This window comes from Geospiza fortis, unplaced genomic scaffold, assembly GCF_000277835.1.
Source record: "Geospiza fortis unplaced genomic scaffold, GeoFor_1.0 scaffold53, whole genome shotgun sequence".
Lineage (NCBI taxonomy): Eukaryota > Metazoa > Chordata > Aves > Passeriformes > Thraupidae > Geospiza > Geospiza fortis.
Window position 1 is genome coordinate 7,138,664 of NW_005054305.1, and position 21,151 is coordinate 7,159,814.

Sequence of the window (21,151 nt, forward strand, 5' to 3'; positions counted from 1 at the left end):
CGCCTCACTCCATCACAGAACCTGCACATTGGAAGGAATGGGAGCCCTTACTGATGCTCTGGGAGGAGTTCTGTATGCATCTGCAAACTTTTGTGTGCCTCATCTGCTGCTGTTTGGGAGTAAATTGGGATGATGCAGGAGCAAGTTCTGGGCAGCTGGGAAATTACCATGAAAGATGTGCTTCTGTACCTCTGTCTTCCACACTTAGCTGGAAGTGAAGGAGTGTTCATTACAGCTGCTATAGGAACCCTAATATAAACCCCAGGATATTGTTGGCCTTCTGGGTTGCAAGTGACATTGCTGGCTCATGCTAAGCTTCTCATCAACAAACACCCTCAAGTTCTTGTCAGGGCTGCTCTCAATCCATTCTCCACCCAGCTTGTATTTGTGCTTGGGATTGCCCTGACCCAGGTGCAGGACCTTGCACTTGGCCGTGTTGAACTTGATGAGGTTTGCACAGACCCACCTCTCAGGCCTGTCAAGGTCCCTCTGGATGGCATCCCTTCCCTCCAGCACATGACCACACCATACAGCTTGGTGCCATTACTAATTTGTGTGATTTGCTCTACCTTAACAATGGAACTTTGAAGTTTTAGTACTGCCTTGTCAGTTCATTAGCAAAACAAAAGGAAGCACTCGCGAGAAAAAATAAAGAACCCAGAATATCTTTCAGCATAATCCAAAAGCTTTTAAAGAGAGTGCAGTAGACATACCTGAATGTACACATCTATTGTTTGGTGTCAAGAGCAAGCAGATATATGGGTAGTCATTCATATTTGGGCGTTTGGCAGGCTTTAAAATATGCCTATTCTAAATTGATTAGATATATGTATTTCTAAAGGAATAATTTACTTTAGCTACTGGCAGTTTCATATGCATTTCAGGTGATTCCATTTGCTCCGTGGAGTAACTCTTGGACAGAGTTTTGGGCTTGAGTGATTTAGGGCATGATTGTTGACTATTCATAGCTGTTTTATAACATTGTTCTAACAATGTGTTTTCAGAGGTAGACTAAGATATGTCCTGAGTTAACAAGTGGTCAGATCCTTAAAGGCTGCTCAAAAACTTATCCAGAAAGGTACTGGCATGAATTAAAATTATTTTTGATATTTTAATCAGACTCTAAAGCTTGATGTGATGCCTGGTATCAGGTAGCTGCTTCCTGTACCTGTAAATGGATATTAACCCGTATCTCTATAAATGCAGAGTGTGGTCTTTATTTCATTTGAAAAAGAAATACTTTTAAAAGAACCCAAAAGTCAAGAAGTGTAAAAATGCCCTGGTTTTTGTGTTAATTGGTGGGCAGGCCAGCAGACATAGCCCTTCCCATTCCAAAGATGATCCTACTGGGGAGTCAGCGCAGGTCAAGGATAATGCAGCTCGGAAATGGAAGCATAAATAGGTCCCTACAACTAATCTGCTGTGCCTCCCTCATGCTGCCTTGTCCCCTCCTTCAGGAACAGAGCCGATTTGTGTCCGAGCTGGCGGTGGTGCCGTGGGTGGACGGCTTTGGTAAGGTGCCACAGGGTGCTTCCAGAAACAGCAGGAGCAGCAAGGTTTCACCAGGTGAATGCAGCTCCCAGGTGGGGAAATGAGGGTCTTTTCCTCCTTCAAGAAGCAGCACAGAGCACTGCTGTAGGTTCTTGGCAGCAGCAGCACAGCTGCTTTTAGAGCTGATGCCATCTGCCAGCCCTGAGCCAACTTTCGATCTCCTATAGCCCCCGCTTGGCTCTAATGCAGTGGTAAACAGCCTACAGATGTAGAGTCAAAATTGTGGTACAGGATTAAAATATTAGGGCACTGTTGTTTGTGCCAGTTCTAATGCTCCCTGCGGGAAATAGCGGAAAAGGCTTCATCTGATCAAAATTGAAAATAGTCATCAGGTTGTCAGGATTTTAGCTTAGTGTCTTATGTAAGTATTCCTGTGTGTCAGAGCAAATCTCCATGGAGCACTCTCTAGTGTATGGGTGGAGGGTGTCAAAAATACATGCGTATAAGACAGCTTAATAAAATTAATTATTTACATGCAAGCTAAAAATGTGAGAGGTTCTTAGATCTGAAGGCTGTTAGATTTTTTTAGTTTGAAATATTCAGTGAGAGCAGGATGACTAAAGCAGAGCTGGAAAATACTGGAGGATCACATGAGGGCTAAAAATACTCACGCTATGACAGGGAAAATAACCAGGGCAGAATGAACTGTTTGTGCATGAATGCATTATATATAATGTGCCATCGAAAAGCCAATTGCACAAGAGGAAAACAGATTTTCTGTAGGGGTATATCCTGCTGTGACAGATGTGCTGTAAATTAATTTTGAGGGATAAAAATACTCAGCAAGTCCGGTCTTTATTTTAGCAGCTAGTGATACAATTAGAACTCCTGGGAGACTGGAGAACTCCTAATGTTTTGGGTTTTTTTGCTTTCCACCAAGACTTGCTACCTTTTTCCCCAGTGGCAGGCAGTAGGTGTTGGCAGTGGCAAACGCTGCTCGCTGTGGTGCAATGCTGCAGGACAACGTGGCAGAGCTAGAGATGGAAAGAGCTGCAGGGTGACAAACTGAGAGCGTTTTCATCCCTAGTTCATACAAGGCCAAGGAATTGTACTGACCAAGGGGAACAGCATGTGCAGTGACAGCGCCGGCCTGGGAGGTAAAGTGGCTCAGCTGTAATACAGACACATCTCCCCTGCCAGCATGAGGAGCATTTAATTTTTAAATCCACTGAGCTCGAGAATTTAGACCAGGAGGCAGCACGCTTGCAGTGCATGAGCCAGGGCCTTTTTTCGAGAGAGATGATTGTGTTGGGAAAAGCAGTGGTGAAAATGGCTATTTAATTTTCAGTGGACCATGGGTGTGGTCTGAGTGTCTGTGTTGCACAAATGTTGCACATTCTTTCCTTTTCCAGCATGCATTTCTTTGCAGATTTTTTTCAGATTTTCCTTTTGAGACTGCTTTTTCCTTAGAGCTAAGCAGACTGTGAGATTTTAGAAAATGCCAGTTTTTAAGAGCACTTGAAATTTTAAATTGTGTTCTTCTGTTAAGCCTGTGAAATGGTTCCATCCATTGAAGATAAATGTTTGCATACTTAAAGATATTTCTACAGCAAATAGAGGTTTTAGTTGAGAAGAAACTAAATTCAGTTTTTGATTATTTTAAATAATAAATATTGGTTATTTTAAATCTTGAGTAAAGTCTTCATTTTTGATGGGGAGGAAGGGCTTTGGTTAGTTCCCTTCCATCAAATCTTGTATTAAAGACAAATTAAGGCAGTCAGGCCATGAGTAAAACCTTTTCATTTGACAAGTGGCCTCCATTGGATTCTCTTACTTGGGTAGCTCTCTTGAAATTGTGAAAGTTTCAAGTACTCATACACACTTCTCTTTGCCAGCTGTGTGGCAGAGAGGATGAATGCAGAGCTCACCAGGCTGTACTGGACCAGCAGTAGTGAAAGTTTGAGGAGCTGAGAGGACAGAAGGGTCCTGCCAGCCAGGGGAAGGCAGTGCCACAAAATAATTAGGACAGATGCACTGCAGCATGTTGGAATTCAGAGTTAAGTCAGATTTTGTCTGAGGTCATTTAATTCCCATTAAGTATCATTTGTCATTGCTTATTTCATTAAGTGCCCCTAAACTGAGCATTTACTTGTGTCCTGGTGTAGCTACAATAATAAGAGTGTGTGAATATTAATTAATCTGCTGTTCTTGCTCTCTTGGTTTAAGTGGGTGGAGAGTTTTTGTTCAGCTTGTGAAGAAATTACTGTGGCCTCTTGTTGGGTTTGGTTTTTCTCCTGTGGTATGAGTCAGGAATATTCATTTTATGAAGTCCTTTAATTTGACTAAAATAGACTGTGAGTGATTCCCAAATTCCACTGAAGCAGTGGTTGTGTGGGCTCAGCCAAGTCTTGTGCTTGCTCAGGGCTTCCATTGCTCTCCACACTCTCCATTGCACGTCCACACTCTATTCATGCACGTGTTTCCTTGAAATTTTGCATAAATATTTAACAGCATACTAATTACTCATATAGCTTCAAGGGAGATTTCTCTCTAAACGTTAAGTAGGTCTCTTGTTACAAGACTGTGCCTGTGATGTAAAGAGAACTGGAATTTGCAGCACAGCTTTTTTGTACCCAAAGCTGCACGGTGCCAACATCCACTGTTTTATGTTGCAGAAGTTTGCATCTGTTTGTAGAACTTAGGTATTTAGCAAAAAGAATAGTGAAGATGAAACTGCGTGGGATACATTTAATTATGGGATTTTTTAACAAAAAAACTAGTAATTGTTTCTGGAGTACCACAGATGGAAACCTCAAATGCATTTCAAAGCTGGCTCATCTTAATTTAGTAAAAGAACAGAATAATTTGTCTTTCAATTGTGAATTTACTTTTCTCATCTCTGCTAGTGTTATGTGGGCAGGTACAAAAAGTTATCCAGGTGCTAATTGAAACAGCTGCAATACTGTTTACAAAAAAATTCTAATTGGAACCCTGCACTGACCTAAAATCAGACCATGCTGTTGCAGAAGTTCTCACAGAACAGTGGAGGTGAGAAGACACCTCTGAGATCATCCTGTCAAACTGTTCTGCTGAAAGCAGAGTCACCTTGAGCTGGTTGCCCAGGACCATATCCAGTCACATTTTGAGTATCTCTGAGGTTGAAGACCCCTCAACTTCTCTGAACAGTTTGTTCCAGTCTTTGATAACCCTCGGAGTTAATAAGTTTTTTCTTATGTTTAAATGGAATTTCTTGGGTTTCATTTTGTGCCCATTGCCTTCCATCCTTTGGGGACCACTGAAAGGAGCCTTCTTTGCACCTTCTCTTGAGGTGTAGATAAGATCCTCCCTGAAGCCTCTTTTCTCCAGGCTGAACAGACATAGCTTTCTGACTTGGCTTGTGTGTGAGGTGCTCCATTCCCTTAGTCTTTGTGGCCCATTGTTGGACCCTCTCCAGTTCATCCATGTCTGTCCCATCCTGAGGAGCCCTGAACTGAGCTGAGCATTCCTCATGTGCCTCTCCAGTGCTGACTAGAGGGGGAACATCACCTCCCTCAGCCTGCTGATGGTGCGCTTCCCAGTGCAGCCCAGGAGGCTGCTGGCCTTCCTTGCTCAAGAGTGCTCTGCTGGCTCATGCTCAGCTCAGGCCCACCAGGACCCCCAAATCCTTTTCTGGCACAGTGCTTTCCAGTCTTTTGGCTGCCAGCATGTTTTGGGGCATGGGGATGTTCCTTTCCAGGGAAGGGCCCTGCATGTGTTTTTGAACATCAGCAGTAAGCTTGAAGAGGAATTAATAATGGCAAACAGTTATGTTGCAGATTACAATGCAATTCTCTCACTGATCAGGGAAAAGAAATGCTTATTGGAGACTTTTTACCTAAAATACCTTTATAAAATTTTGTGCTTTCTCAGAATGTGTAAATAGGTTATATATGAATATTTTCATGGAGGAAATTATGTTGGAAATAATTTAAACTGCTTGGGTTATGTAGTCCCTCTGAGCAGTGCATTAGGAGTTATTCCATTATTGCACTAATTGACTACAAAACCATTGCTCAACACCAAGTCATTAAGTCTATCAAGATCTTTTGTCTCTGTTTAGATATCTGGCTCTTTCAAGTACTTTGCATTACTCTACCGACCAGCATCCTTTAATTATTGTATGAAATTGGGCTTCTGCTAGAATGGAAGCTTACTTCTGGGCTGATTATAAAACTGATGCCTTAGAATAAATGTGCAGTAAAGCTTTTTTTTTCTTCCAGGAAATTTTAGATTAGAAATCCCTAAGCATTCTCTGTTGCAATTAAGCTTTATCCAGCTGTTGCTGATACCTCCTAGTAACAAGTTAGCTGGTTTTCATCTGTGTTACTGAAATTGGAATATTGTGGTCATTTAAGAGCTGATCCTGAGCAGTGGAGAAAAAGTTGATTTCTTTTGATTTGTCTGGACTTTATTTTTTAAAAAAAAAGTAAGCTTTATAAAGCTTAGTGGCACTTTGCTGTAGAAATCCAAAGGGCTTTGTTATTTTCAAAGGAGGGCAGAATACAATGCCCCATGTCAGTGCTGCAGGCACTGGGGATGAGGCTTGCTCAGCACGCTCTGGGAGGGCATCTCAGCTGCAAATTAGAGAGAATACCTGGGGATCAAATGTTTGTGCCTGCTCTTTCCTTAGCTCTCTCTGTGCCAACTTTAAAGCATTTACTTTTCAGTTGATACCCTGAACCTGCATCTTGTAGTTGTAGAATACAATAAGAAGTAAATGTTGCTGCTTTGGTCATTAAATAACTTGAGACCCAGCTAGAATTCTAGAGTCAAAGTGATTTTATTTTATGTGTGTGTTCTTATTGCATATTTTGACACTACTTTACTTCCGTTCATCTGCTAATCCAAGTGAAAATTATTTTCTTGGCTTTGAGAACATTTTAGCAATCCTACTATAAAGCAGCTGATTTTTACTTAGTTATAATATGGGCTGAACCTTGAAAGCATTGAAGGCAGAATGGTAACGTTTAGGCAATTTCATAAAGAAAAATAGCAGCAAAAGATCTTGGCATTATTAATGATTTTCAACAAATTATTTATTCTTTGCTGATCTAAGTATGATGTGAAAAAAATCTCATTTCAGACATATACACAACACTGAATTTTCCCAACTTTAGCAAGCCTGTGTACTATATCTGAAATCTGCTAGAGAAGAGTTTGTGTATGCAACAGCCACAGAAGCTATTGGAGTCACCAGTTTCTAAAAGAAACAAAACCAAGACAAAAAAACCCCACCAAAATCCCCACCAGTATGCTTTTTCCCCCTTATCTGTCTTATATTAAAGAGCATAGAAAAGGAGGATGGCTGTCTTGCACAGAAGTGTTTACACATGCTAACTGAATTATCAAGTTGTTTGTGTTCTGTTGGCTTTAGGTGACCCAGTTAATACAGAGTTATCCATAGGGGTGGGAGGAGATTCTTTCTACAGAGGGAGGCCTATGACTAAATCAGGAAAGCTTAAGCTTGATTAAATAACCCATTGCTGCTCTCCTTTCCCATCACTTGCCAGCTCCTCCAATGAACCCCTGTCACAGTTCTAGGTCAGTGAGACTCTGTGAGCTCCACAGTCTGGGCATATGGACAGCCCCACAGGCTGTCTCTTCCTCTCCCTGCCTCCTTGCAGTTTCTTCCTAGTAATGGCTTTTTTTTAATACATTGGTTTTACAAAGAATTGCTTTATTAAAGCATTGTCTGACACTGGGGGTACATTGTGGAAATGATAACTTAGAACAATTTGTGGTGTGCCATAAATCAAGTAATCCTATGGGAGGAGCAGCTGGTGAGGTGTGGGGTAGAAGGTGGCTGCTGAGAAAACCTGGGCAAAATCGCTCTGGAAGTGGGGAGCAGCAAGCTCAGAGCTCATCTGGGAGCTGGGTACCTGCTGGATCAGGGCTGTCTCCTGTGTGGCTCAGGCCTCAGAACTGACATCATTTGATGGTGGAGGATGGCATGGAGCCTGTCAGCACGTTTGGACAACTGTGTTTTGCTCGCTGTAGGAATCAGTGATGAACATGGGTGCTGCTGAGCGGGACCTCTGATTCACATGCCTGCCTGCTTAATAAATCAGAGAGGCCAGAGAGAGGCTGGGTTTCTGTTTTGCCTTCTTAACCAAACCAGTATCAGATGTCCCTCCAGTGCATCTCAAATTTATTCCTTGTTGGAGGGAACAAGGAAAAGGCAGAGTCAGAGTGCATTGCTTGTGGGTGCTGGGGCAGGGGGAGAGCTGTGTGCCAGGCACTCATGTTTGGGCTCAGTGACTGTATGGAACAGCCAGCCACAAGAAATGAAAGGTGGAGAGGCAGAGCAAGGCATGAGGAGCTGCCTGGGAGGTTCCTGTGAAGGCACTGCAAACCCTTTCACACAACTATTGCTCTGCTTGGGCATTTATGTGCCAAGTCATTGTGGAAAAAGAGTCATGCACTCGTTACTGAGGATGCACTCATTATTTGCCATTTTTGCTGGTGAAGATGTTGCTCCATATTCTGGCAGCTTTGCAGCACAAGTAATTAAATAGGAAAACCTAAGGATATCAAAACACATCTTCTGGTCACTGTGGTCAACTGTGAGTTCACCAATGAGTTTAATTTTGCTCTGTCTGAGTTTCAATGCCCTTGTCTCTGGGTGGTTTACATTTGAAAATGAAAAAAGCACAGAGGCAGTTTAGCTGACTTTATTTCAGCTCTGTCTTTCTCCAGGGAAGTTCAGGATAGCTGTGTATGTTAAGTAACAGGCTGGGGGAATGCTCTCTTAACAGCATTTTTTTTTTTAGCTGAAAGCCTCTCAAATCTAAAGGAACTTTTTATTCCTGGTGTGATGTTGTTTATTTTGGTTTTAGAGTTGCCTCAGTCTTAGTAGCACACTGAGATTGGTAGGAAATGTGGTTTTTCCTTTCCCAAGGCATAACAGCAGTGGAATTTTCTCTACTGTCACCTTGAAGTAAGAGAAAGGATGGATGGCTGTAAAATCAATTCTTGTGTTTCAGTACCAGGTTAATAGAAATGCATTTATTATAGAGATCAATCTTGTTTAATGTTTACTTATTTACTGTGTTTTTCAGGTGCTGCTAAATCCAGTCCAGCTTCTAAACCAGGATCAACACCTTCTCGCCCATCTTCAGCAAAAAAAGCTACACCAAGCAGCTCAGCATCCAAATCAGATAAAGATTTGGAAACTCAAGTCATACAGCTCAGTGAACAGGTAAATTTGCTTTAGGCACAAAAGTAGATGCATTCATTGTCACAGGCAGGCATGAAATCTAATATTGTCTTCTGATGAATGATGCTCTTCAGAATTATGAAGGGACAAAATGTGGAAATAGTTCAGCTGGAAAGAAATAAAAAAAGAAGAGGTTTATTGTAAAAAATAATGTCTGGTAGAGATGACTGATTTTTGCCAGTATTTTTAAATTATGATTTTAGGAGTGACAAGTAAATCTTGCTGAAGCATGGTAATTTTATTTGATGTTGAAATATATCTTTTATTTCACCTGGATAGGAAAAATCCAAATAGTATCTTTGCTCTTGTGTATTATTAATTTGAAATAAATCATTTAATGTGCCACTGTGGAGGAAACAAGCCTGTTTGTCATACCAAGATGTTAAGAGATTTGCAGTTAAAAGTGAGACTAGAGCATTGTGCTCTGCTTTCTGGAAGGAAGGTGTTAAAGAAGCTAACACACCATTTTCATTTAAAAATGCAATCTATCTTTCTGAGAATACTTCGTTATTTTATAAATAACGTTTTGTGATATAATTGAAAAAGTTCAGGATTTCTGTAATGTTAGGAATGTAAGGGCTTCATTTTTGTTTATGCTCTGAAGCTTTACACCATTCTCTCATTTTTGAACTGCAAGAGTGTCTGCACTGGACAAGAATAAATACCTGCATCTGGCTTAAGACTGTGCTGTCAGAATGGTGTAAATGCCGCCACTATATATGCGGCCTGATCCCTGTATTTGTCCTTGGTGAGGGAAAATGGAAAAGAAAAAACTTGTATTTTAGAGCTCCTGGCAGCTGCATTCAGGAAGCAGTCATTATTCTGGATCAAGTATACTTTTCCACAGTTAAGGACATTTCAGTTTCAGACTCTAATTGACCTGAACAGCAATGATTTCAGTTTGCTGGGGCACTGTTTGCATGTTTTTGATGAGCTGTACACTGAAAGGTGGTGGATGGATAGCCACATCCCAGACATGGCGTTCTGTGGATTCAGGGTATCATTCTGAGCAGCAGAGAGCACAATGGGATCCTCCTGCTTTCCAAATGGGCTATAGATTGTTGCTGAAACAGATAAGTTTTTAAATGTTGCACAAGGAATGGATGTATATATTTTTCATGGAATCCTTTTTTTTTAAATCAGTGTCAAGCAGAGTTCAAATGTCAGCTTAATGCAACTTAAACCACAACATTTGTACTCAGAAGTCAGAATGTGTTTGCTTCAGGAGGAAGAGTTGGTTGGCATCTGAGCAACATAGAAACATTTGATTTCTATTTACTGAAATAGACAGTCACTATCACATCCACTGCTAACATATTCCTAGCATGTTCCATGTGTGAAAACCTTAAGCTTTATATACAAATAACCCTGAAGGAAAACTGATGATTTCCCCCATCACTGAAGAGAAGAAGAAATTTTGTGCATATGAAAAACTGATTCCTTAATAGCTAGTTTTTAAGAGACATCATCTAGCTAGAATGGTCTGGAAGGCTTTTTTTCTTAATGCTGACAGCATTTGGTATCTCATTTCCCACTAATGGATACTTGTAGACCGTGGCCATATTACACGAGCCAAAAAAGCTATGCTGCAAGCAGCTCTGAGCCAGGTTTTCCTGACCCCCAGTGTGAACATGCTGCAAGAGCCAAATTGCCTGGTTTTTACTACTCTGCAGCAGTTGTGGAGATGAGGGCAGCAGCCACCATTACTGTGTTTCTGTGTTGATTATAAATAAGAAGTGCTGAATTGTGTCTTGGATATCAGGGTCCTTTGTGGCTCTAATACTTTTTTCATTCCTTTCATGGATAGCAATTGAGGGAGATGAAAACTTCCATGCAATTGGTAGCAGAAAAGTTTAATCAGTGGGGATGTCTGTACACTATGTTTTACCATAGTGTAGCTTAATGAGCTATTTGTAATAATTGTAAGAGTCCCTAACATTTGCCAGTTAATGGCTCCCTACAATCTTAAAGTTTCTCTTAAAATCATCTTCAAACTGTGCCAGTAAATTAAACTCCAAAATTAAATTCCAGGGAGTGTCACTCTGCACTGGAACTTGATTACCCATAGCATTGAAATGACTCTCTCCCAAAGAGTGTCTGAGTGCAGCTGAGGTGACAACACAAACCAGGGGCTGTTGCATACAGAGAAGGGACTTTTCCAGGTGGAGAATGGTCCCAGGAACTATTAGCTGTGTGTTGATATACATGTAGTTTCTGAAAACAGCATCATTGTGGCTTTTTGCCTACAGTTGGGCCTAATCTGCAGCCTGGCTTTGCAGCCCTGTGAATATTTGTGCTACCAGTAAGTGCCAGCAGAGAAAAGTCCAGTCAGTAGGAACTGCTGCCTTTGCACCCATTAACTGGGTTGCAGAGGGATGCTTTCAGTCCAGAAATAGAGCATGGGAGCTGACATGAGCTGTTCCTCAAGTGTCAGCCTTCGGGCATGCTTATGGAAGGAAAAAGTAGGATGCAGATGTGCAAAGTGTCTGAGGAAATACAGATTCATGTGGCACAGACAGGTAGCTGGAGCTGAAGGGAAGCATATCTAGTGTGGTTATAGCAATGTTTACTATATACAGTAGTTAATTAAGTCTGTGCACATGTACATACTTTAACGATTTCGTTTCTTAAACAGCATGAATGTGAGAGAATGAAAATGGGAGAATGTCTTCATAGTAAATAGGTCAGAAGGGGAGATAGTCTCAGCTATTAGCTGCCAGTTTTTGAGCTGAAGTTCATTGTTTTCCCAAGCTCTAGCAAGCACAGAGCAAGAGATCTGGAAGCAGTTACATTCTTATTCTGGCTGGATTCAGGCATTGCTCTCAAGCAATATGCTGTGGCAGTTCAGAAGGCACATCCTAAATGTGAGGTCCTCATCTATAGACCAGAATATTGTAAACTCTTGTTTCATTTTGCTATTCCTACTTTTGTAAAAAATAGTTAATTTTAAGGTGACTGGTCATTATATCCATAATGGATTCAAAATGTCAAGGAAGACTTGAGTGTCACACTTAGGCAGCTGGTCAGAAATGAATTAGTGCATGAATGAGGTGCCCTGAGATCCTGCTCTGGTAACAGGTCAGTTCTGCTGCTTGATGCCTTTGAGAGTGCAATCAAAGGTCAGAAAAAGGCATCCCTAGCTCAGCAGTCATGGAAAAACAAACGGAAAGGATTTAGTAGGCTATCAAAGCATTGTTTGAACTCTCTTGGTATTTTTACTAGTGAAGAAAATAAATTAAATTGCAGTAGACCTGGCACCACAGAAGTTTCTACTAAATCATATCAGTTCACTGAAATGTAGTCCGATATGATTTAATTTATTTAGCATGTTTTATTTAGAAAATCATTTGTATAATTGCAGGATTTAAAATGTGAATGTTTGGTTGTAATTGGATGTGATTGTGGTCAGTGTGTTTACTATAGACAGCTTTATCTGTGATTATTTCCGTTGGTTTTTATGCTGCTGTTCTCTGAATTTCTTTGCCACTTAGATGTTCTCCTGATTGTGTATATCCCACTAGACAGAAGTTTATATGTTATGCTCCCACAAAACCTCTCTTTTTAAAATATATATGTATAAAAATATATTGCAGCATCTGTCATGATTTATACAAAGCCTAATCATTAACAGCTACATTGCCCATGAATTATTTACAGCAGTCCTAGTGGTGAAATTGAGGCTGACAGCCTAGCTTGAAGACTCTTGTGAACAAGGTTGCAAGGAGAAAGGTACTTGCCATTTGAGAGAATGTATTGGTAGAAACAGCACATCAGTCAGAGCAGGTAGCCCGTGGTGCGCGCAGCCATGGCAGCAGAGAGCTGAAACACAGGTTTGTAAAATGTGGTAAGTGAGGAGGCAGAACAGTAGAGGTGAAAACCAGCACAGCAATAGCACATTTGTAACTTGAGGACCTTTTAATTTTCTAACTAGACTATTTCCATCCTCTGCTAGATCGATGTATTTTTAGGCAAGGAGACATTGTAGGTTTCCCAACAACTACACATTTGTCCAGGCAAAATAATGCAAGTACTGAGCTGAAAGTTTTATTAGTTACCACTACATGACATTTCTGGCAATCCTGTTAGGAGACATGGCTTAGGTAGCCCTGGTTTCTGCACTGCTGCTTTGAGCTTCAGTTTAAAAGAATGCTGAGAAAATGGACCTTTAAGGATCAAGGTTAAGGTGTATCCAGGGAAAGTAGTGGGGTAAGGTTCCACTTAGCACTGCAGAAAGAAAACTTCATTTTAAGCTATAAAATCAAATATGTATTTAAGATTGTTTTGCATACAAAGTTTTAGACTGTTCTTTTGTCTGTAGTGCACCTCAAAACTGATGCATCATGTCTTGGTTTATATGCAGGTACATTCATTAAAACTTGCACTCGAAGGTGTGGAGAAGGAAAGGGATTTCTACTTTGGCAAATTAAGGGAGATTGAACTTCTCTGCCAAGAACATGGAGGAGAGAATGACCTTGTGAATCGGCTAATGGAAGTCCTTTATGCTTCAGATGAACACGTAAGTTGAAGCTTAATGGGTTTTATCTCAACAAAAAAAGCTTAATTGCATAATTTTTTATTGGTGTAGTATTGGGTCATAGCCTGTATTTAGAACTGCAGCTAGGATTCCTGTGAGTCCTCCCCAAAAAGGAGGTTTGCATTTGAAATTGCAAACAACAGACTTTTTAGCTTGAAGGGAGGATTCAGGAGGTTTGTTGCTTTTCACTGCTTCAGTGTAGGTTTTGTATTCTGAGTTTGCTGAGCTTTATCTAAAAGGGGAGGGTCTGTTTCACAATTTTAAATTGATTTCATATGTTTCTGAGCCTGTTTTGTTTTTTTCATCTTCCCCCTATGTGCATGAAGTCTTTTAGTCATGTTCTTTAGTGTGTTGAAAATCACAAAAATTCTGGCAGAGATGCTGTTCGCTGTCTACAGCTGTGAACCTTCTCTGGCCCATGTGTTGGAATATCTGTGGTGCAGGTTGCCAAATACATAATTATATCTACAAAGATAATGCTCTTTAGCATTTTTTATCCTGTTGCTATAGGCAAAATTCTTTCTTGTGCAAACCAAATAATCCTCTATTAGCAAAATTTCAGAAGTGTATTGTCTGCAAGATTAAGCAAGAATCTCATTGCATCTTAGACTTAATGTTGTAGACACTGAACAAAGCAAGAAGCTGCAAAGGGTGCTGGTTAAATTCCTCAGAGACATTCAGGGATAATGATTCAGTGGAGATTTAGCTGAACTACTCCCATTCATGTTAACTAAATCCCTGTATGGATTGTACTGACAATTGACCCTTCAGGCACCAGTGGAGGAAGGTTTTGGCTCCAGAGTGTACAAGCATCAACTTAATCCCTTGGCAGCACTGTGGTACCATAGGCTGTTCTCACGTCTGCTCCCAGAAAGATGTTGCAGCAGCAGTCAGCTGACTTAGTTTTATATCAAAACTAGTGCTGAAGGAACGACTAATTCAACATACTTTTCCTAAAAGAGACTAGTATAGGGCCTAAATGTTTGAAAGTTAGGTGCAAGAGAGCCATAAGCTTGAAGCTAACAGGTGCCTCTGCTCAGATGAGAAGTGACAAGGGAAGGAGGATTTGTTCAGCAGTGCAGAGTGAGTGCTAGAGAGGAAAAGGAGGAGGAAACCATTATTTTCACAGGAATAAACAATAAGACAAATTTGCCAGGCATGTGATAACAGGGTAAAAGTGTTACATATATATAGTGGTCAGGGAAAATGTCTTCTGGATTCAAGAGCAGTGATTTATTTATAAAGCAAAGCCAGAAAAATTGCTCTTCTCCCCATACCCCTACCACATCTATCTGTCTGTTGGCTTAAATAGCAGAGTGGTTCCGCATCAAGGAATGCATTTGTTGCTTTTCTTTCTGCAGTTTTCCTTATTGGCAGAACACATTACAAAATGTTCTACTTCAGTCAATTTCCCAGTGTTTTATCTGCTTCTTCCCTCCAAGGCTCTCTCTGTTGAAATCATCATCCATGCCTGCATGTGAGCTATATACAACTGTGCTTTCATCTAAAATGTGGTTGCTGTTGGAGACTGGGTGTGTCACTGCAGCAGGAGAGCACTGCTCCTCCAGAGAGGAATGCAGAGGCCATTCCTCACACAATTTTTTTGTTCCTTTTGGTGGGAGACTTGATCTCCTCAGCTTAACAGATGGACTGTGACTTGCTGAGGAAAGATGCAAATGAATTAGCACTAAATCAAAGACTGTAGCTTAGTGCTGATTCAGATCCTGCCTGCTTTTTGGTTTTGGACTTCACTCTCTTATTGGCCTGCTTTGCCCTTCAGATCTGGGTTTTTTTTTCTCTCTGCCTCTGTAATGAATTTGTCCTAAGTTAAATTCTTTATCTTGCAGTATTTTGCAGGTTAATCCCTTGGTAACAGCAGTTAGGCTTTCTTAGTCAGGCCATGAGGCTGTTAGGTGAATTGTGTGCAGAATGATTGAAAATGCAAGTATAGAGTTCAGTCTCTCAAAGAATCATCCCCCAGGTGTTTGATTATTGTAGTATTGCATTGAAGAGATTTTGATCAGGTTCATGTCTTGGGGTGGGGAGTGGGGTAACTATTTTTCTCAGAATTTCAGTTTATAGTGTAGTTTCAGTCATATAATCTCCTAAGCTTCTGTTTCGCTCAATTCAGTAAGAACTAATTTTTTAAGACTAAACATTTTCTTTTTTCTTTTTTCTTTTTTTTTTTTTTTTTTGCTTGGCTTTGGTGATTTTGAGCAGTGCAAATATCAATCCAGTTGGTTCTTTCTCTTTAGAGCCTCTCTTCTCTTTTCCCTATTATGGTTCTGCTTAAACCTCATCATTACATCTCTGCTTAGGCAAGAGGGATATCGTATCTTCTACTGTCATTTAACATTTGTCTGATCAGTCTGTAGACCTTCGTAATTTTTAATTATAAATTGGTCATTTGTAATCCTACTCCTTCATCAAAAACATCAAAGTTGCCAGACAACAGTGAGGGTTGGAGAGATGTGGCCCCTACTTTTCAAGCTCTCAGTGTGTAAAGCACTTGGTCATGTAGAAAAGCTTTTGCTTTCCTACGCAGGCTCTTGTGGTTCAGTTCATGTAGAAGTTGGGAGAATTGCTCATGTTGGGCATCTCACTTGCTCTGCTCAGTTTCCAAGAGCAATTGCTCAAAATGCAGCTGGTTTGGTGACTTTCTGCTCTAGCAGCTTCTATATCTGCTGCTACTTTTGGAAAAGGCCCCCACCCTCCTCAACACCAAGTTTTCATAGGCACACCTGAATAGTTTGAAGCAGGTAGATCTAAGAGTCAAAAGAGACCATCTCTCAACATGGGAGACAGAGATGACCGTGGTCATGTGGCTCAAGCCAGAAATAAATGCTCTAAATAGATCTTCCACTACTTTCCTTATTAGGGGATGCTGTTCAATGAGATTCCACAGTCCCAATGTAATTGGACTCTTATGGTTCCCATGTCATGTATTTATACAAGCTGTCCATACTGAAAAACATGTCCTAAGTCTCAGAACAGCTTCTGAGGTGGTTACATTATAAGGTTCACTATTTCCATCAAAGATAAACCTGACAAAACAGGGGCCACCACTCCTCTTCAGAGCTATGGAGGAGATCCCACTCCCTGTGCTTAGAGGCTTTTCCTATTGTACGGGTGAGAGGAAAGCATGTACATGACCCATAAAGTCTGCACAAGTGGGCTTTCTGACAGTGCATCTCATCACCCACAGGCCTGTGGAACATGTGCATTCCAGAGCAGGTCACCTCAGCACAGAAGGAGGGTCAGGACAGATGGGGTTAAGGCAGCATCACTCACTGCAGCTAAAGAAGCTTCAGTTTTCTCACCCCGCAGGGCAGGGTCACGTTCTCCCAGCTGTCAGCTCCTCCCTGTGAACCTCCTGTTCTCTGCACATCCTGCACCCTTGCAGCCCATCACAGGAGCTGCAGTTTTTAGGTACTGCTCACAAAACTGTTTTGACATGATGTACCTACTGTGTGTAATAAGGGCATCATTTCCCCCAAGGGGCCAAAACGTGCTTAACTTCAGCTGCCCTGACTGATGTGTGACTTCTACCTGAAAATGGCACCTGAGTGATAGAAAGCTTGCTTTCAATTGAAATTGGGCTGCTCCAAATGTTAGGAACCTTATTCTGCTTTTGCCCTTAGATAAGTATTTTACTGCCAGAAGGGAATTAGTTTGTTTCATAAGCTGCTCTGACTATTGTGGGGAAACTAAAATGATGGCCTTCTTTTTCTTTTGATTTTTGCCTCAAATTAGAAAACTTAGCAGTAGCAATTTGTTAAAGTTTTATTGTTCAAACCACTTGCTTCTTACAAAAGTTAGGGAGCCAGGCGAGCTCTGCAGAGGTAGCCCACTGGGGATGTTGGATTTTGAATGGCAGCTCAGTGTGCTGGAAAAGTGTTTTCCTTTGGAACTGCCTAGGGCAGAGCAGTACTAATGCAGGGCAGAGCATACACAAGAAGGATCTCTTCAGTGAACCGTGCTGTGGAAAGATGGAAAGCACTTGAGAGGAAAGCTGTAAATGCAGCTGTGCTTAATGGCAGTCCAGAAGGGATGCTCTAAAAGTCAGCCAGACTTTTTGAGCTCAGATAACATTGAGGTCAACTCAGGATACTAGGCTTGTTGCCTGTAATTTGAAAGTTGCTCATAACTGGTGTCACCTGCAGCAAGGATACAGCCTTTCCTTGTGTCAGGGATTCATCTTCCAGTGGGAATGTATATTTAGAGAGACAGCTTTGGATAATACTGAGCATAAAAACAATGGGAAGTGATTACTTAGTAATTAGTGATTTTTACAGTAGCTCTATAAGTCAGTGAATATGGGGCTCTTCCACACAGCCTCCCCAAGAAAATGTGTTTGCAAGTCTATGAGAGTTGGCATGGGAAAAGTAAAAATTTTGGGAAAGTAATAGCCTGACCTCAAAAAAGAGGCTGTGTTGAATTTTTCAAGCAGGTGATAGTGAAAGTGTCTTGTCCATTTAGTGATCTAAACCTTGAGAGAAGGTTGTGTGAAAACTACAGTAGAGAGGTTCAGAAAACCTTGGACAAGCTGAAAATGGGCAGATATAAGGATGCTGTGGTACAGGATCTAAATGTTGGCATATCACTGTCTAACTGTTCAAAGTGTTCGTTCGTTCACCAGAACAGATAACAGATAGCAATGTTGAAAGCTGACTTTTCTTCTAGGGAATTACCAGTACTGCATATGCCTCAATTAGAAGTAAAGAAAGTACATTTCAGTATAATTTTATGAGATGCTGCTTTCCTCAGGTAACAGCTCATTTTGTATTTCCTTGCATGAAAATTAAGTTTTATGCTACAGTGAGCACCACGGGGCAAGATTACATGAGGAATGCTTTCTGCTGAAGAGTGTTTTGGGATCTTTTTCTCCCTACAGGAGAGTCACACAGATGAGCATGAAGGTGAAGAGCAAGTCCATGAACAGCCCCAGCAGCAGGATGAGTACTGACTCACGCAGCATCTCTGACAATTTTCGTTTTGTGTGAGAACTTTCTTCTGGAGAATGGAACATGTGCGGCCTCAAACTTGAAATCAGTTCACTCCCAGTCTGCCATTAACATTTATGTACCATAGTGAGTGCCAGCCAACCACTGCATTCTGTACCAATACTTTGCCAAGATGCATTTGCAGGCATCTTCTTTCAGTGTATCTTCCCAAGAGGTTGTAGGGCTACATCACCTACTGTACATCACTGCAACGTCACCACTTGGCTGCTTGAGATTTGTTCTGCTCTTTAAAAATATATATATTTATTTTTTTTCTTTTTCGTCTTAAGTATGATACACTTGTAACTTGTTCTAACATATTTATATTGGCATTTTGTGTGGCAAGGAGTTCTGTACCACTAGCTGTGTCTCTCACTTTGTGGTGCTTTTGCGTTTTCTAGTACATCTGCCTTGGGGCATCGATTTGGCCAAACAGTTGAAATAAAGGGATACAGTGAATGTCGTACTCAAGCCATAACGATGAGATTGTGTTGTGGAGGAAAACGCTTGTGTTGCTCACATTTATTCCTTTCCTGCCTTCACAAATGGAAGGCAGAGCATCTGTTTCACTGGGAGATTAAAACCCCTGTGTTAGGAAGCTTGTTAGAAAGCTGCATGGTATGTTTTTTGGCTGATTTCTGGAGGAACAGACATCCACTTAAGCTTTTGAAAGCCCTCCCAGTTTCCTAACTAGTCAATAGACATTTCCCAGCTTTTCTTCCTTTTTGAGGAATCCAGTCCCAGCCTCCAGCCGCAGCTCTACCTCTGCAGAGCTCAGTGCTGAGGGAGGAGAGAAATCTCCTTGACACAAGTGTAGCTGCAGGACATAGTCTGTACCGTCATCCTTGGCTTCCCTCTTCTCAGAAAAGGAGAAAGTAGGCCACACATTTCTTTCCACTTTCCTTCCCCCTTCCACTGCCCCAGTCATACAAGTCTAGAAGACAGAAATTTGGTCACTAGTGCAAAGTATGGGGGGAAGCAGCAACAGCACTGGCCCCAAACTGTACCCCAAACTCCCCTGTAAGTGGATGGTGGACACTTCACAAGTTTAAGGCTGCTTCTAAAGCATGGAGAAGCAGTGAGGAGTCCTCCTGGAGACAGGACACACATTAGAAGGAGACCATCTGACTGAGGGCACAGAGCTGGTTCTGCTCTTGGCTGGCCTTCCTCCTTCAAGGCCAGTGTGGTGCAGAACCATATGTGCACTGGAGATTCTGCAGTGGGAGCATTCCCTTCCAATGTGGTCCCATGGCCCTGTTCTAAATGATGGTATTTTATAAGGAGAGGTATACTGAAGTATAAAAAGCATTCCTTGTTCTTCTCCTACCACTGCACATTGTAGTCTCTCTGGTTATTTAATGCCTGGTATTCTTGGTCTCTCACTTCATTTCTGAGTTCTGGTTTGCTGTGCTGATTTAGCAGGTACGTGGAAGTCCCATCCCAATTGACATTCACTGAAAAACTCCACAGCCTATTGGACAGCTAAATCATTTCAGGTGTTTGTAGGCTTCTAAAGCATTAGATCCCCAGCTATACTTCCATAGGAAGGTTTCCAGTACATCAGCCCCCAGGCACACACACATGCACATGCAGTTTTCCATTCCTAATCAATCTTCTGCAGCTAAGTGGCTCTTAGTTAAATGTGAGAACCCTGCTGTTGTGTTGCACCACCAACAATATATAAAATGCTGTTGAGCACCAGAACAGGTATTTCCAGTTCCTTGATCCTTCCTCTGCACAGCAGAAGAGTTTCTGGACCCTGCAGGCTGAAGTTTTTCCAACCCTGCACCCAGTATTGACCTCACATCCTACCCAGTGATGAAATCGAACTACTGCAACCTGCAGGCCAGCGCTTTCCTCTCCCTTCTCAATTGGTTACAAATAAGGTCTGGTTTATAAAATCATGGTTTTTCCAAAATAATTATTTCCAAGAATCACCACAAATGGGGGAATTGTCATTTTTGTTGTATTTGTGTTTATTAGAACATATGTACTTATTACAATTGTCATTGTAATAAACAGTAGTTCTTCATAATACTGTTGAAGAGCAGTTACTAATTTTTTTTCCAGACTCCAGAATGTCCTTTAACCTTTATGGGATCTCTGAATGGGGCAAGGAGTTTGGGATCAGGCTATAAACTTAATTTCATCAGCATGTGTCTGCTACTGGAGTTCATCCTTCTGCCAATACTTGAGCAGGTGCATGGAGAGCACTTCAAGGGAAAACAGTTTTCTGAAGGTGCAAATGGTTGGGGTTGCTGAGCTCCCCAGACAGTTCATTGCCAGGCTGTTGTGCCTCTCTTCTTTTCTCTCTTTTGAAGCACATATGAAAAAAAATTTTAAAAAGCTGAACTTTGTTTCCTGAAAATTCCCTGCATCCTTTTTCTGATCTGAGGACCATAGCCCTCTCACTGTTTGTATCAAGGGGGGAGTGACTGATGTAGGGAGCCAGGGCAGTGAAATTCTTTGGGAGCACCAGAAATGTGGCTGTGCTGAGGGGAGAGCAGTGTTCTGAAAGGGGAAATAGTTGTCCTTCCCCCCCCCACCCCCTGTGAGTAACCCATTCTTCTGTTATGGTTTTAATATGCATTTGTAATTACCTTTACTAAATAGCACACCATAAAGCTTTGGTTATATATTAAATGTAAACTGAAAGGAATGTAAACATATGTATTGTTAATTATAAATAGATAAGTAATGGCATAATAGATACAAAAAAGTCTTATTCAGATGTATCAGTCATTTTACATTATCCACAAACTGTCGCATGATAGAGTAGATTTTTGTCTGAATATGTGAATAACTTGACTTGCGTTTATCTTTTTACATATTTAATAAAAAAATATATGTTAAAATCTGTCTAGCTCT

The 21,151-nt window shown here is 41.2% G+C and overlaps 1 protein-coding gene across 2 annotated transcripts in view; it reads left to right on the top strand.

Moving 5' to 3' along the window:
- MAPRE2 (microtubule associated protein RP/EB family member 2) overlaps positions 1-21,140 on the top strand; it is a 71,320-nt gene extending 50,180 nt beyond the window's left edge. The window contains exons 5-8 of one of the 2 annotated variants that reach the window (XM_031066522.1): positions 8,589-8,728; positions 13,107-13,262; positions 17,964-18,047; positions 18,175-21,140. In XM_031066522.1, the coding sequence (XP_030922382.1) occupies positions 8,589-8,728; positions 13,107-13,262; positions 17,964-18,047; positions 18,175-18,246 (452 nt within the window). In that variant the 3' untranslated portion in view covers positions 18,247-21,140. The remainder of the gene's footprint in view (positions 1-8,588; positions 8,729-13,106; positions 13,263-17,963; positions 18,048-18,174) is intronic. The other variant, XM_031066523.1, reaches the window with a different exon arrangement.
- The last annotated feature ends 11 nt before the right edge of the window (positions 21,141-21,151 follow it).